Source organism: Neolamprologus brichardi, unplaced genomic scaffold (assembly GCF_056152115.1).
Source record: "Neolamprologus brichardi isolate AB-2024 unplaced genomic scaffold, ASM5615211v1 NODE_ptg000038l+_length_1369362_cov_1, whole genome shotgun sequence".
In the NCBI taxonomy this organism is placed as follows: Eukaryota; Metazoa; Chordata; class Actinopteri; order Cichliformes; family Cichlidae; genus Neolamprologus; species Neolamprologus brichardi.
Window position 1 is genome coordinate 1,213,535 of NW_028270040.1, and position 17,910 is coordinate 1,231,444.

General features: G+C 44.4%; 1 protein-coding gene across 4 annotated transcripts in view; it reads right to left on the bottom strand.

Annotated features, from left to right (window-relative positions):
• jmjd1cb (jumonji domain containing 1Cb) overlaps positions 1-17,910 on the bottom strand; it is a 115,082-nt gene that overhangs the window by 57,198 nt on the left and 39,974 nt on the right. For all 4 annotated transcript variants that reach the window (XM_087837018.1, XM_087837017.1, XM_087837016.1 and 1 more), the window contains exon 2: positions 9,785-9,982. In XM_087837018.1, the coding sequence (XP_087693144.1) occupies positions 9,785-9,982 (198 nt within the window). The remainder of the gene's footprint in view (positions 1-9,784; positions 9,983-17,910) is intronic.

Below are 17,910 nucleotides of genomic sequence, written 5' to 3' on the forward strand. Positions count from 1 at the left end.
TGAGCTTTAACCTCCTAAGACCCGAACTCTTCAATGGCAGCATTTTTAATTTCTCTGTGCTATTTGGGCTGATTGGGACCCGATGAATGTAAAAACAAAGAATTACCAGGCTTTGTTTCTGAGGTCCACATATGAGGTTTCACAGTTTGATGAAACAGAGGCAGTATACAGTCCTCGTCAGTGGATATCAGGCCCTGTTAGAGCAAAATGTTGTATTTTTGTCTAAACAACCCAAAACGTGACGTCCCCATATGTGGACGCCAGGAGGTTAAAATGAAGAGTGGTGATAAAAGAGAGAGAGGCCAACAGTGACTGTTTTTGTTCAGATTACACAGAACAAAGCATCAAAACATGTTAACAACACAACAGAGCAGGTTTCATCACCTCCTTTTACAGCAGTAAAACTAAATAAGAACCACAACTTTAAAATAATGATAAATGATAAATGGTTCATTTATAAAGTGCTTTTGTAGTTTTTGGTTCAAATTTTAGTTTAAGTCATTTAAGAGACAAATAAGCAGCAACAACGTAACAAAATGTAAGCTGTGTACTGTAAGAACAACACTGTGCATGTTTCAAAGAAGCGTTTAGGAGTCACAGGGACGGACAGGAGTGTTTGCTAACTGCAAACAGCAGCGTGAAGTCACAGAAACACATGGTTGGGGAAAACATGCAACATAGTGGAGATGTTCAACCCTTAAAATGTGTAATTGTGTTTGTGTGGAAGCAGAGAAGTCAAAAGAGGCAAAAGCAAATCTGTCTCACATAAAAGTTTATCTGGAAAAACTGCCATTGATGAGCATCAAGACTTATTTCCCGCACCACGCATACACACAGGAGGATGAGCGCTTCCTCTACAGTCCTGCTAACAACAACAACATGAGAGGAAAGCACAGCTGTGTGTGCGTGACCGTGTTTAGATGTGTACATTTTTCTTCCACACAACAGTGCAGCCTGGGAGCAGCTGTTACATTTACATGCAGTGAGCAGACATGCAGGACGAGGCATGCTTTCACAGACAGAGGAATGGCTCCTAAAGGTCACTTTTCTCTGGGCTCAGCAGAAAACAATCACAGGAACAAGCGTGTGTGTCTGCACACAAGTGTAGCTGCAGCACCGGTGCTCCATCTCTGTCAAACAGGAGGCATTCAGGCACAGAATGAAGCCGTTTTCTCCAACACCTCAGTATGTAAACTCGACTTCAAGCAGAAAGATCATCTCTGGTCTTGTTTTAGGCTGAGGATGAGCTTTGTCACACAGCAGGTCTAATTACTAAACTAAGAGGCACAAGATACATTTACTGCAGCAAAATTCTTATTTTCAGCTCAAATCTTATTAATTATTTCATCCTTAACTGTTCCTGACTCATCATGTCTCCATGTTAGGGTGTAATTATTGAGGTGTGTGGTTCTTTTATTTCTCTGCTTTTTATCCAATATTCAGACACCAGTGGATGCATCGGTGAGCAGCTGGAGGTTAGGAGGTTAGTATCTAGCCCAATGATACTTAGACTGGTGCAGCCAAGGATCAAACCACCAGCCATGACCTCCTCTACCTCCTGGGGTACAGCCAGAAGTCATTCATGAAGTTAATGCTGTTACCACGAGTTAAACTCTCACTGTGGAGGAGCTCATGGTGCTGAGCTCCAGGCAACACAATGATTTCAAGTATCAGATTTTAGTTATTACCACGAGTCTCATGTCTGCTCTGCCACTGTCTTCACTGTGATACTGTAAAGCAGTATTTTTAGAGCAAAGTGACGATTGTGGCACATGAAGATCACTGTGCTGAGCAGAGTGACGTCACATTTGTGTCCACAAGAAGAACCTAATCAAGCATTTGTAACGATTGCAATGACAGACAGAGACAGACCGTAAAAGTATCCATGTATCATGACGTTTTATCTCAGTTCAGTTACGCTGTTACAATGTTACAGAGAAAACCCCAACAATCAGGTGACCTCCTGTGATCAAGCAGTGTCACAATGGTGGGGAGGAGAAACTCCTCAGGAAGAAGTGAGGCAGTGAAAGACACATAGTGAGTGAAGAAACACCCAGTGCATCATGGGAATCCCCCAGCAGCATAACTAAGGGAGGATTCAGGGTCACCTGGTCCAGCCCTAACTATATGCTTTAGCAAAAAGGAAAGTTTGAAGCCTAATCTTGAAAGTAGAGATAGTGTCTGTCTCCTGAATCCAAACTGGAAGCTGGTTCCACAGAAGAGGGGCCTGAAAACTGAAGGCTCTGCCTCCCATTCTACTTTTAAATACTCTAGGAACAACAAGTAGGCCTGCAGTGTGAGAGCGAAGTGCTCTAATAGGGTGATATGGTACTACAAGGTCATTAAGATAAGATGGGGCCTGATTCTTTAAGACCTTGTATGTGAGGAGCAGGATTTTGGATTCTGGATTTAACAGGAAGCCAAAACAGGAGAAATCTGCTCTCTTTCTAGTCCCTGTCAGGACTCGTGCTGCATGCCACCACTTCTCTATGTAAATATATTTCTAAAGGTACATGAAATTATTATGTCAGTAACAACATTTTCAATCCACACGTAAAGAAAAGAAACCATCGATGTAAATAAATAATGTGTAAGAATGAGAAGTGACACAGGGAAAATGTATTGAACACACTGACATTTATTTATCACTTTATACAAATGTTGATGACGGTTTCATGACAGCTTCTGTGTGGAGAAACCAGTCCCAGCTCAGGTGTGACCCATCCACACAGTCCCAGCGTGGGATCCTTCTATGAGCTTTAGTTCTTCCCACAGATTCAGGTCAGGTGACTGTCTGAGTCGCAGCTTTACGTTCTGTCTCTGAAAGTTACAAACTGGAATCAGCGCCTCCTTGAAACCTTGTTGGTGTTTTTAGGCTGAGGCCTTTTGACCAAACATGGTATATATATCACAGCATTCAATTTGGGTTTATCTGACCAAACTATATTCTCCCATATTGTCGTTTTACCAAGATTATGTGACCAGGATGCAGGTTCAGATAAGAAGCTGTATACTTGCAGATAGGGCTGCCACAAACGATTATTTTGATAGTCGACTAGTCACCGATTATTTTTGCAATTAGTCGACCAATCAGATCATCATCCATTGGACGTAAAACGTACAGCTTATTGCACCAGCAGCATCTGCTCTTATATAACTGTCATTAGCTTACAGCTTTAAGTGTTTAAGGTATGTGCTAACTAAAAATAAAGACAAGATGATAGTTTATTAAATTTTAATGAAATTTGCAGATTGTTTCAGTGAATTTAAATAAACTCCTTGCTATCTAAAATATAACAGGACACCGGAGTAAATTCTCCAGCATCTCACACTTCTGATAATCAGCTGTCTGCTTGACGTTTATTCAGCTGTGTAAAAACTATAACTTTAATCTCAGCCAAACCGATTTACTCAGGAACAAATAAAAGACTGAAAAAAAGTCAAACAATAACATTTTTAAGTTATCTAAGTGACTTATATATCATGTTTAACCTGAGTAGCGAAAGACGGCGGTGGGTTTGAAAACGATTTGCGGGAGTCCGGTGTTCTCACGGCTCTAGTTAGCCTAGCCCCCGGCTAGCTATCGAGCTAGTGGCTAACAGACGTGTCACTACCCGATCCGTACCGGAAACCCGATCGGTACCCCGCATGCGCAAATCTTACGTCACTTCCTCTCTTTGCCAACATTGCGACATTCAATATATTTGAATGATACGGTTAGCGCCCAGTTAGCTCCTAGCATTTCTCAACAGCTCTGCCTCCTTTTCGACTGCCCGGGACATTTAAACAATGGATAATCCGTATACAAACAAAGTCATGCTTTTCTCCTCAACAGAGACTTTCCCCGATTGAAAAACAGCGCCGTAAAATAAGAAGAATGGTGCCTAATTACAGACTTAATAATATTGATTTAGCAATGTGTCACGTGAAGATTCATCAGCCAGATTAAGTGTTTACTGACAATTGACAGTGATAGCGGACATCATCATCACTATTCCAGTCAATCCTCTCCTCACAGACAAGCATTAACACACTCGACTATCACTAAATCAAATTTAACACACGTTTGTAATGACGCCAATTCATTTTACAATGGGGTTCATTCGCTCGGTCAGCAGGTGGCAGTATCCTCGTACACTGGGGAGTACACTGCCATTAAATGAACAGAAGAAGAAGAAAACATCTGCACATGCGCGGTACGGATCGGGTAGACCCGATTTGTACGGTCCCACTTTGCACATGCGCAGTAAGGATCGGGGAGTCCCGATCCGCAACTATCTTTTTATTTTTCGTTTTTGTCTACATTGTACTGAAATGCTTCATTATTGCAAACATTTTAAGATATACTTATTATTCTTAACATCTTAACCGATACTCTGACCCATAACTATCGTAAAACGCTACGACCGGAAGTAGACACCTTTCGCGCATGCGGGGTACCGATCGGGTTTCCGGTACGGATCGGGTAGCGACAAGACGTCTCCGAAAACGTCGGAGCGCTTTTGAAAATATGTGGTGTCTTGATAAACTGAGCAGATATTTGAGGTTTACACAGCTACATTCTCGCCTGAAAATATGTTAAACGTTTATTTTGTGACCCAGAAAGAATAATAAGAGTAATATTAAAACTAACTAGCTGCCGCCATTGTTGGAAACTGAGCTGGGCTGCGCTATGAATTCTGGGACACAGCTTCTTCTTCTTCAGGGTTTAACGGCAGCTGGCATCCTTGTACATGCAGTGCTGCCATCTTCTGTTCCAGTCCGTTATTACACTCTTAAATCCTACTACTTATTCCTGCGTCTTTTGGGATCTTACAAAGCTTCAAACGACGCGTCGACTATTAAATCAGTCGTCGACGATTTTGATAGTCGACGTAATCGTGGCAGCCCTATTGCACGATATGCAAACCACCTTTTTTGGGCTGGTCCATTAGGGGTCGCCTCTGCAGATCATCTGCCTCTACCTCATCCTCTCCTCCACTACATCCATGAACCTTATGTGTGGTGTTCCGCTTTTCCTCAATAAATGCTAAATGAAAAGCCCTCACTGAAGTAATTTTGAGAAAGGAAAAAAAGACAAAACAAAACTGGGGAGTGGGGGTGAAATTAGACACAACAGAGACACATAGACAGTGTTGTTCTACTGTATCTATGGGAGACCAGAGGAAAGCAACTTACAGCCAGAGGAAAACAGAGCAAAGTAAACACAAGAGAGCTAAATGAAAGCCAAATGTCTGTGTGTGTCGGGGGGGGGGGGGCTCTGGGGGATGGGACCTGTCTTGGTGAGTTATGGAGCGGGTGTAAGCTGGGTGGGGTCACTGGGAACTCTACAACATAAGAGACCCTAAACACGCAGGCATGTTCACCTCACACACAGTTGTGGTCAGACGTTTACACACAGTCATCATAAACATGAATGCAAGTTAACTCTGGGCTTGTCAGCTATTTTTCCAGGGTGGGACGATGGTGCAACACAGACTCAGGAAGTAGGAGCACAAGTTTGACTTCAACACAGTCAACAGTATATATGCAGGCTCACATGTAGCTACACAAACATGTCTTGTAACTTGACCAGACAAAGGCCTATTAACTTCTCATTAGTGTTCATGATTAGCAACAGCAGTCATTGATGGACCAATGCTCAGAACAATGGGAAAGTCCAGGATGAAACAAGCAAAGGTGGAGATTTACATAAGTTAGGAGGATCTCTTGTAGCCACGTGTAAACAACTGCAGATTCATCAGTTCAAACAATTATATGTACATGCAGGCTACTGAGACCCAAACTGTCACTTTCAGATGAGAACAAACTGACTGAACAGTTAAACCTACGATTATAGAATAAAATAACCAGTTTTATGCATTTATGTGCCTTTAATATATCATAAAGGCATTGCTGGCTTGTTGTTTCACTGCCAATAGGGAAACAGGCCAAATAGGTCTACAGCATGTGATGAATATGCAACATTTTCTTGTTATTGTAAAGTTTATTACAACGTAACATTGTGTCCTTGTGTATAATTGGATGTGTGTCAATAACTGGGCGGTGACCCAGACACAATCAAACTACATAAATGGGATTTCTGTTAAGTGTTTGTGATGTAACAGGGAGAGGGCACCTGGTGTGAACCTGCAGTTTACAGCCCAGGCTGAAAGTAAGACGAATGTGGAGCTTTCTTCACATTGATCATCAGACGATGCAAAGAAGAAATTACAAAGAGAAACATCAAATGAAACTTTGGGATCTATGAGATCATAAAATCTGAAAGAGTGCAGCAAGGAAATGAGCTTTTTCACTCAGCAGCTCTCTGCTAACACAAAAACAGGAATGTATTTAAGCCTTGAATGGAGCTAACACTTGAGCTGTGGTTATCAGACTGCAGGATCCGCACCTGCTACAGCTGTTACTACTACCAGCAATTCATATTCTATTAATACTCTCACACACGATTTTCCTTTACGGCTGGGTCGACTTCTGCTCATCACGCTGCCTTTGTTCTTTACATCGAATAATCTCACAGCCGACAGCACGATCTGGCGTCTGTGCAGCTCTCCACACCACAGCTTCAGTGAATAATTACACACCTCCATGGACAATCTGCAAGCTTCATCCAAATTATGGCTAACTCTTGCTAGTGACCTCGAAGAAACTGATGCACATTTTACTGTCATACTGAAACATAGAGATGACAGCAGCTTATGTATAGATGTGCATTTCAGTATATTAGCAGACAATAGGTTGGAGGACACATGGACACCCACAGCAGCTCTGCAAACAGACGTACACAAACACATGCATGAACCACACAAATACATAATCAGTCCAGACTTTGCTGTAAACTCAGAGTGAAACCAAAAACCACACTGAGCAAAGCCCAGACAGAGAGATGAATGACAGTAATTAATAGTGAATTAATACTGATGAGTGCAACAGCCCCTGTGTGTGTCTGTGTGCACACTTATACATCCTTGTGAGGACCAAAAATTCAACTGTTACTATACTTGTGGGGACCAACCGTCCCTTCTGGGGTCCAAACGCCCGTCAAACAGCTTTTGAAGGCATGTTTGAGGCTGGAATTGTGGTTTTAGTAGCAGGGTCACAGTTAGGTTATGGTTAGGTTAAGGTAAGCAGCTGGGGAAAGCATTATGTCCTCACTGAGATATAAAAGCCAAGTGTGCGTGCGGTTATGCAACAACAAAGCGAGCTGCTGGGTCCACTCGCCTGCTCGTCTACTGTCTCTGTCTAGCAGCAGCTGCTGGGGCTGAAAATTCAGGCAGCACGGACCCACGTGAGGTTTTAAAGGCGAGTCAACGCCACACTGGAGAACAAAGCGCTTGGAAGCAAAGGACTCGGTGTGAGCCTGTGAGTGAGGAGGGGTACTCAGACCAGGGCTCAGATTGGTGAGGTGTGCTGACAGGCCGAGTGTTTGAGAGTCTGCAGATCTGACTGGCCTGAGGCGCCAACCAGAGGGCAGCGGGTCAATCAGCTTTGAGTCTGTACTATATTTCAATGTTGTTGCTATGGTAACAGTGTGATAAATCTGTGAGAAACGGGAGGAGCAGTGAGAGAGGCAGAAAAACAACCAGGAAAAAAGTGTGCGTGTGTCTTTGAACTCTTATCTACGACGTGTGTGCCAGATGGCACCGTGCACTCTGTTACATAACCACAACAGTGACTCACATTTGTGCGCACACAGAGAAAAGAGCACACAGTCGGAAACTAAATGACATCAGTGTCAAACATTTACGAAGCAAATCCTCCAATAAGTGACAAACCCAAAAACACGAGCACACCCACAGGATCATCTCCTCATACAGGGGTGCGACATCGAGACAGCGGCATAAACACCGCGGTAACCACGCTGCCACCACACCAAAGTGTGTGACGCAAGCCGCAGAGCAGACCGAGCCTCACGTGATCACTCACACACACTTACAGACAAATGTAGTTTGACTAAGGTGAAACTTCCAAACACATCTCTGAGGCTCTGCCGTTGGCTAAGAGACTGAGGATGTTGGGCTCAGTGCTCTCCTAACCCTGCTGACTTGATCCAGTGATGACCTCCTGCTGTGCTCGTGCTCCTGGAGCCCTTGTAGAGTGTGAAGCAGCTGGGATGAGGATTAGCACTTGCAAGTCTGAGGCGGGGTTCTCGGTTACCTAAACTCCTCCCCAAGCAGAGGACTTCAGGTAACCATCAAATAACAACAACAAATTGCTCGTCCATGTTCTTCTGCTTATCTGAATTTGAGATGCGAGGGCACCACCCTAAGCAAGGAAACCTACACCCTCCCTCTTGCCAGCCACCTCCTACAGCTTATTCCGGGGAACGCCGCAGCGTTCTCTCATCCCAGGGCCTCCTCCTGGTCCAGCAGGCGACTGCCTCGGCTGGTCCGTTCGATGTGGAGTAGTGGCTCCACTTATATCTGCGACCTCATTCTTTCACCTTTCAACAATAACAGACAAAAAGATCAGAACAGCAACTACAGTGCTCCATCTGATGGCTAATGGCTGCATAACATTTAGGACAACAATCTACCTGCTGCTGATTTTAACTGTAAACCAATTAGATTAAAGGACTAGTAAGTCTGGTACAAACGACTGACAAGACTAGTCCTCCAGTTAACTAGTCAGGCACATCCCGACTTCATCTGTACCTGAATGACTGCATGGTGCCAGGTTCTGTTGCTGCAAAACAACCCAAACATCCCCACCATATCCTCCACTTGGTTTCTGCTGAACAAACTGGGAATCATGGCCCAGCATCTCCAATTTGGTCTTGTCTGGCCAAAAGTCATTGTTCCAGGACTCCTGTGGATTTTTCAGACACAGCTTTGCAAACCTACGCTGTGCTGCCATGTGTACTGTCATGAACATTTATCGTGGTCACGGAGCCAGAGATCCAGGTCTATGTCTTTCCATGTTTCGGAGCACTGCACTCTGAATCTGCTGGGACGTCCTGCAAAGTTTGCCCCGCTGTGTAAATACACGTCTGAATGCTCCACACCAAACTGTCACACCTGCTGATCATAACTGAATTTAAAATCATATATTAGATTTTGGAGGAACTGACATATTGTCACAATCACCGGAATCAGCCTTTGTTTGTGGCTTTAATCAGCAAACACAACAACAGTGAACATAGTAACAAAGTATCCACTTTGCCATAATACTGTACTATTGATCTGTATCAACTATGCAGCCTCTAACTCACAGCTATGATCACGGGGTGCAAAGATTATTAGAAGAAAACAGACAATAATCCATAAGAAACAGTTTGTCATCACTATTGTTCACAGTCATCATCATCATCATCATCATGCAGCAGGCAGCTACACCTGCTAGCTGCCTGCTGCAGAGAGCTAGATGAGATAAAGCTAACATGAGTTTTTACTGATGACAGGATAATTTGTGCCACACACTCAGACCACGTGGATCATGACAATAATCCAGGTTCACACCAGTTGCAGCAGCTGTGACTGTGCAGAAGACCTAACCCTGGACACCAGCTGCAGAGGACGCTGCGAGTAATCACAGCTGAGCAGCTGAAGAACTTAAAACTTCATCCGTTCACTGATGATTGACAGGAAACGCATGACGTGCCGACCAAACAACAGCAAGAGCCAAACAAGTTTATAGAAAAGCTCGTAAACAGCAACACCTTCATGCAGAAGCACAGAGACGATCCACAGAGCAGCAGAGAGGACAGAACACTTGCAGCAGAGTCAGCTTGGCTGGCCAGCATCATTATCGTGCCCAGCCTATAAATAGCAAACACAGGTCTTACCAGGGCAGGCCACTGTATGTGTTTGGCCTTGGATCCCTGCAGCAGGCCTCCTGCTCCTCCTCCTCCTCCTGCTGCTGCTGCACACTCCTTCCTCTTGGCCCAGACCAGCTGATGCTCTAGTAGAAACAGCTGGAAATCCTCATAGACCTTCACCCACTCCCTCTTGTCCCACTCCTGGTCATCAAACTCCACATATACCTGTACACGACACAGCAGAAGGAAAACACACAAAAACTGTTAATAACCGATAAAATGAACAATGAGTATCGTTTGGTTGAGCTCATCAAGACCCACATTAAGCATCTGTTACACACAGGAAGAGGAGGAAGAGGAGTTAACGGGACAAAGAGTAATATCTCTCACATATAATGTAAATAAGTAGGATTTACAGACAGATAACGCTGGATAATAAAAGAATAAAGATAATGAAATAAGTTAACCTCGATCAATCGCCCATGTTTGGACAGACAACGTGACAGACCAATGACAACCATAACAGCACCCCACAGAACCAATCACGTGGCTGGGACAGACTTCATGTTAGGTTGATTTACTCAGACAAAAGTAGGAGCAGCCAGCAGAAGCACACGTGCTGCAGCAGCCGTACACACCAGCACGCCGGGAGCGTCAAAACATGGACAGTCACAGAGTTAACGACCACGAATCCAACAGGAAGAAAGACGAGAGCGTTTCCATAAAAGGCAGTAACGACACAAATCATGTTTAGCAGCAGCGCAGAGACATTTGGACGGGCACTTTGTCCACACAACATAAGACATACATGACAAATGCAACATGATAGACGGACAGTCGCACAGCTGAGCCTCGCTGACCTCTGCAGACACAGAGCACGTACGATACGTCTGCAGCCGTTCTTTAGTATTCAAACGCTGCTGACATCAGAAGATAGTCCAGTGACTGTTGCACATGTTTGTGTGTCTGTGTGTGTAGTGATCATCTCTCTCCATCCTCATCATTTACTCTCTCTCATCTGCTTCCTCGCCTCCTATAACTCCTCCCCTCCCCCACTCTTTCCTCCACGAGCAGGGAGACAGAGGAGAGATCAGCGAGTGCATCTCTCTCCTCATTCAGCCTCCCGCCCACTCCGTCTCCCACAATGCACCGCTGCAGCCGACTGAGTGATAGCTCCCAGCCAGCACACGCTGAGGACATCATTGTCGTGCCGTCTTTGTTTACCCTTGCTGTTTTATCGCCACATATTACTCATCTGTTTATTACGGCATACTTTTACCCTCCACTGCAAAATCCTTCTTTATTTTGTTTGTAGAGTCGTGCTCATTCCTTTACACCATCACCCTCATCACCCTGCTCATGTGATCATCCGTCCTGGTGTGTGTCTGCCACTTCAGATTCTCTCAGTGCTTTCCCTTCACTTCATTCTGGGGCACAACCAGCAGTTTACTCACTGTCATCATTCATTCTTACTGGTTTCATCATTATACTGGTGTCATCATCATCAGGATCATTAAAATGCATACCTTCTGTCACCACTGAAGAGATAACGTCGTTCCAGCTGTTTCCACTGATAGCCACCACTGTTTGTCTCTAAACGAGGCGAACTGAAACGTTATCGCTCCGTGCTATAGGAAGACTCTGATCACCGCACTAAATGTGTGATTTTACAGCTGCGACAAGATCAGAGAAGAACGAGTGAGATAAAGAGAAGTGCTGCTGAGACACAGTCATAAAAGAAATTACATGACTGTCCTCCTATCCAACCATTTTTACTCATCACTCGTTTTCAAATCTAATCTTCATCTTTTCAATATTTTATATGCACACGAATCCAGACAAACTCAACAAGTCATCCTCCTAACTTCAGGAGAATTAGAATAAAACCAAAAGCTCAGAGAAAAGGAGCTGCTGGCCTGATCAGAACAGTGACAGACTTTCAATGAAACCACCTAAAAACAGCTAAATCTGTCACACTTAAATCGAGTTTTGCTATCAGAATTTTATTTTCACTTTATAGTGAGACAGACAGAAAGGCAAAGACACTGAACATTCACCTCTAAAGATGCAAAACATGTAGTAAGTAGCTCATACAGACTGAATTGTCCATATAAAAGTACATTTATAATAAGCTAAAGCAATCGTTATAAATAATAACAAAGCAAAATAGAATTTAAGGATATGAGCTCACAGGGGAAACGGTGTCAAAGTACAGAGTTGGACTAATGCAACGAGAAATCAATAAAGTGTTTTATTGCAGAGTTATAGATTTATTATAGATTTCTTGTATCTGTCCTCGTGGCAGCAGAGCTTAACCCTTTAACACCTACCATAGAACCAAGTCCGCCAGAGCTTATATTATATGTTTACATGCTGTGGAGCCATTTGTGGGAGCATTTCAAGTTGCTATACATCAATACAACCATTACAGCCCAGATTTTAATAATATGGTAAATGGCCTGTATTTATATAGCGCTTTACTAGTCCCTAAGGACCCCAAAGCGCTTTACATATCCAGTCATCCACCCATTCACACACACATTCACACACTGGTGATGCAGCTACATTGTAGCCACAGCTGCCCTGGGGCACACTGACAGAGGCGAGGCTGCCGGACACTGGCGCCACCGGGCCCTCTGACCACCACCAGTAGGCAACGGGTGAAGTGTCTTGCCCAAGGACACAACGACCGAGACTGTCCAAGCCGGGGCTCGAACCGGCAGCCTTCCGATTACAAGACGAACACCCAACTCTTGAGCCACGATCGCCCTGATATGTCTGCATTAAGTGCATAGTAATTACATAAATTGCAAAAAGTGCAAAAAACTACAAAAAAATTGAAAATCGTTTTTGTTTTTTTAACATATATTTCTAGTTAGAGAAATTTAAGAGGCTTATCCCTCAAAACTGTAAATACAAAAAAGTTGCACAAAATAGTTTCCCACCACAGGAAATTTATTTTGAGTGTCTTCATAGTTTTATTTTTGAAATACACCAATTTTTATATACTGCAGGAAAAACGAAAATAAATATTATGATGCAAATTTGCAAAAAAGCAGCATATGCATCAAAATAAACTATTTCCAGCAGTGCAATATGAGTCCTAAGCATCCCAGAAACCACACAGAAAGTCATAAAGTCAAAGATAACTTTTAAAAACACCAGTATAGGCTCATGAGGCCCTGATGGTCACTTGATTGATCACTTCCGGTTTCGGGCAGGTCATGGGGGACATGCGATAGTTCGCGCTGATGGACGTAGGAAGTGTTACGAACAGCTGATCGGATCGGCAAAGCGTGTTTCTGGAATATTATGTTTTTGTTGCTGCAAGTGCTTTTTATGCAGTTTTTGCAAAACTATATGTGGAAGGAAACTGTGACCGAGGACAAGCTGATGGCATAAGATGTAAGTACAACTCCTCCGGTTTCATATGCAAAAAAAATTATTGCGCTAGCTCACGTGGTTGCAGAGCTACCGGGATTTAAAAGTAGTTACGCAAAACAGAGCGTGCTGCTCTGACCGGCTTTAAAGGGTTAAACAGCCCTGCCTGCCGTCCACAGCGTGATCAGTAAACGGCGTCTCCACCACGGCTGTTTCCATTTGAATGACTTATTTAAATACTATTACAGTATGTAAAACCTCAGCTTTAAGATAAACATCAAAGAATCCAAGTAAGAGAACAACAGTCAGCAAGCAAATGAGGAGCAGGGAGGCCTGTTTGGCTTTACCCACTGGACTATCTAAACAAACACCTATGTGAGTGTGTGCGCTGTGTGGGATCAGTGTGATGGTCACATTCTCCTCGCAGCGATCTGCTTCATCCATCTCTACAATCTGGAGATTTCACTCTCGGTCGAGCACAAGAGACGTGCCGACGACAGGCAGAGTGAGACGTTCCTGCAGAACCCGTCTGCGTCTCTCAGCAGCGCACAAACCGGAGCTCACGCGCGGGACGTCTCGGATAGATGAATACATCTCATGGCGCCTGAGCATTTAGACGAAGCTGCAGGAGAAGGAACGCCGAGGAGGAGAGCGGCACAGTCTGTTCCCCTGCCGGGATGATCCGTCTGCGAGCACATGTTACTGTTCACAGCAAGGAAGACGTGGTACACACAGACGCATGCAGATGCACACACATGTAGAACTCAGTCAAGAACAAACACACCGTAGAAACTGGAAAATGGAGAGTCTGGTGAGTTGGTTGCTATAGTAACTGAAGGTCGCACTAAGCACTGGCTATGTACACACACACACACACACACACACCTAGTTTCCTATTGAATCTTTGTGTGTGTTTCTTGGTTTCCACCTTTCACGTGCAGCTGAGCGTTCAGCTTTAAACACGTTGAGCGTGCAGCCAAGAACAGCAGCAGGTGCGAGGTCGGGGCAGAGAGGGACAAGCAAACTTGATCAAAGCCTCACATGTTTTCTGAGTACAGATGCTTTAGTGTCTGATTGTTTTGGAGGTGTGTTTAGCAGTGCAGCAGAGGATAATCTGCCCATCACTAACAGCTGCAGAGCTGCGTTCTGGCTGGCTGCGTCGACGGCCGCTGGCAGCCAATGAGCACGAGTCATGAAAATGCAGAACCAATGGGGAGAGTGCAGTCAAATCTGCTTTTTAAACTGAGCACCAGGGGAAGCTGGAAAACACACACCCACACACACAAGAAAGAAAACAGAGGAGAGGAGAACAAAGGTTGTGACTGCGAGCACTTCATGAGCATGATGACAGCAGCGAGGTGTTTCCAGTGGACTCACTTAGATGCATAACCTGCACAAACATGCACATCCTTGTGGTTTGGCCTTTGAGACTGCTTGAGTGCACTGCAGGAAGCTCACATGCACGTGCAGGTGAACCATTGTAAACAATCACTTCATGTTTTTGAACATGTCAACATCACATACAGCTGCAGCAGGACACTGAAAGCCTTCTGAGAGCTTTGTGATTGTAACTGCAGGACAAATCACACTCTGGCTTTAATCTCCTTTCTCTCTTTACAATGAAAAATATCTATGAACATTTGAAAAGAGTCGACAGAGTGATTCAGTGTGACCTTTAACCCCTGATGACTTCATAACTGTCACAAGCAGCTACACCCTCTTCCTTTCCTCTCCATCTCCCTCTAGATCTGTCTGAGCTCCAGTCTTACCTCCAAAAAGTCATGTCCACCCACACACACCCACACACACACACACACACACACACACACACACACACACACACACACACACACACACACACACACACACACTTCTATTCTGCTTGCCAAGAAGTCTAATCTGATTTACTGAGCTTGACTGGAGAGAAAACATGCACGCTAGCCAAGCTAAAAAGACTTCTTTATCCCCTTTACCACCGACCTCCACGGCCTCACACACAGACGAGGAAGCGAGCACACAAACACACTTAGAACAAGTAAGGAGATTTAAACTGAAGCCTTTCAGGAGTAACAGGAGAAAGAAAAGTTACATGTGACACACTGTCACCACAAACCAGCCCATCCTTTATACCACTTTGAGCACTTGTGTGTTTGTGATATTATTTGTAGGGTCACGTAGAGCTGACTCGAGGAACGAACAGGCCGAAGAACGCAGAGATACAAAGGGAGTGAATCGCACCATGAAGATGTGACACAAATCTGCACATCAGCTAAAGCACATCAGCTGGGGACTGTGGGTTCCCCTCATATCAACGATCAACAGTCAACAGTATGTAGTGACAGAACGAGGAGTTATACAAATACTCAGAAGAGAGGTGAACTGCTGGCAAACCAGCTGAGCATGAACCAGCTTACATACTGAAGCCAAGGAGCCGCGTAGCAACAGATGATGCTGCAGCATTTTAGAGTTACAGAGTATCAATCAGCACGGTGAGACTTTCAGAGATGGTCCCCAAGAGGCACACAGATATATGAAGCAGCTGCTGAAATGTGTGTCAGTCTGCCCTGCAGCAGAGATGGTTGTGATCTCCCAAGTTAGAAATAAACTGATATATAACTTCATCGCTTTTCTGTGAGGAAGCGTGTGTTACAATGTTAACAGTCTAGTCTGATTCACTTCTTTAATAACAATCATCTATATTCATCGTCACCAACTGAACAACATGGTGCTTCACAAGTAAACAAACTCCAACACAACAGAGACAGACAGCACTCTGTGAGGAGGGAAGAGCGTCTCTTTTGAGGAAGGTCACTGGGGTAGAAATAACACGAAGGCGAGAGATGCAATAAGAGAGCAGATGAGTTGAAGTAATACTCAATGACAGCATGAAGGTCATGTCTCTCTGCTCGCACCACGTTGGACACAGAGACGCGATGCGTAGCGTAGACACGTGCAACACAACAGAGCTGACGCCAGGAACATGTGGAAGAAAGAGGTTGAGACAAATATGTGGAGTGAGCAACAGATAAAGGAAAGTACACGTCCTCGAGCAGAGTCGTGTGACCCAGCTTTGCCTGCCGCTCTCCTCTTTCATCCACTCGTCTCCTCGTGAAAGATGTGTGGGCCCAGGGGGAAAAGACGGGAAATATGCAGCGCTGCCGAGGCTTTAGGAGACATCACATTGTTGTTGTTTGTAGAGCGATATGATCCAATGCAACCAGGAGAAAACAGCTGTGTAGTGTCGTGCTTACAGGACAGTCACACATCCTGACGCGTGTTCGCGACACAGGCTCACTTCTTTTCAATTTCACCATTAAAGCTCGTGAAAATACAACAGCTCAAATGAATACAATATTGTAGCATGAACCTCTGGTTTAGTGCAGAACAGGAAACCACAGTCACGGTGAGCTGAGCCACACAGGTCACTGATGAAAATGAAATATTAATTATCATTAGGGATGGAAAGTTGACAGTGTGGGAAACGTGTGGCAGGAGGAGGTGCAGAGAGACGACCGCGGCCTTCAGAGGGTCGTTCAGAAAAGCTGATTCAGGAACCAGCGTGAAGTGTCTGTGGAGTCATCTGCTGCTGTGGGTCCACGTCTAACGTCCAGCAGGATGATTCACTTCATCTTTCTATGTGCTGACATACACAGATGTCAGCTTCTTTACATTTCCTAAGGAGAAACTACGAGGAAGATGAGGAAGACCAACCCAGTAACACTTCAGCCGACTGCCTCCATGCAGCGCTGCTTTGAAGCAGTAATGTGTGGTGAATATTAATAAAGGTATCCAGAATCCTTTCTCGATAGATCTTTATGATCGAAACAATCTAATGTGAGACACTCGATCTATGATGTTCATGAACTCTAAACCACGTACAAGATCAAAGGAGGAATTTCACTTTACACACAATGAATATAGAAGGTGAGGATTTATGAACTGTATAAACATCTTAATGATGTTCATCACTTATTATTGTAGTCGGTATTAAATACATGTATAAAAGTATCATTTGTCATTCTGTGGTAGGTTGATGAACTGCTGGCTCTTTGGACTCATCGTGAGACTGAACACGTGTCCTGACCTCACTGAGGCGGCTCGTTTGCTTTTCTATTATTATTGCTTTGTTTTCCATCCATCTACCCATCTCTCTACATGCCCGAGGAGAAAGATCACTTAGATCAGCGGTCTCCAACCTTTTTTGCGCCACGGACCGGTTTATGCCCGACAATATTTTCACGGACCGGCCTTTAAGGTGTCGCGGATAAATACAACAAAATAAAACTAGTACAGGTACAGAAAAAAAGAAGATTTATTCATAACACACGAGAAAAGACCCAGGAAAACTGAGTAAATGATGAAAACAATAACAAAATAACGCTGAAAACCGATAAAAACCCTGAAAACTATACATTTCACACCTGAGCCTCAACTCTCGCGGCCCGGTACCAAACGACTCACGGACCGGTCCGAGGCCCGGGGGTTGGGGACCACTGCCCCCGGGCACATGCGCGCTGACACGCACACACACGCACGCACACACACACGTGCACACACACACGTGCACACACACACTCCTCGTGCATATGGTACGACAACGTTTCCACATGCCCCTGGTACTCCAGAAAGTAAATTGAAACGTGCCCCTGGTACACTGCGCAGAAACACCTTGCCGCCCTTTGTTTCTTCAGTCTTGAAGCCAACTCTGTCTCTGATCTGTTCAGCAGTCAGACTTTATTAAACTGCCTTTCACACTTTTCTGGAACTTCAAA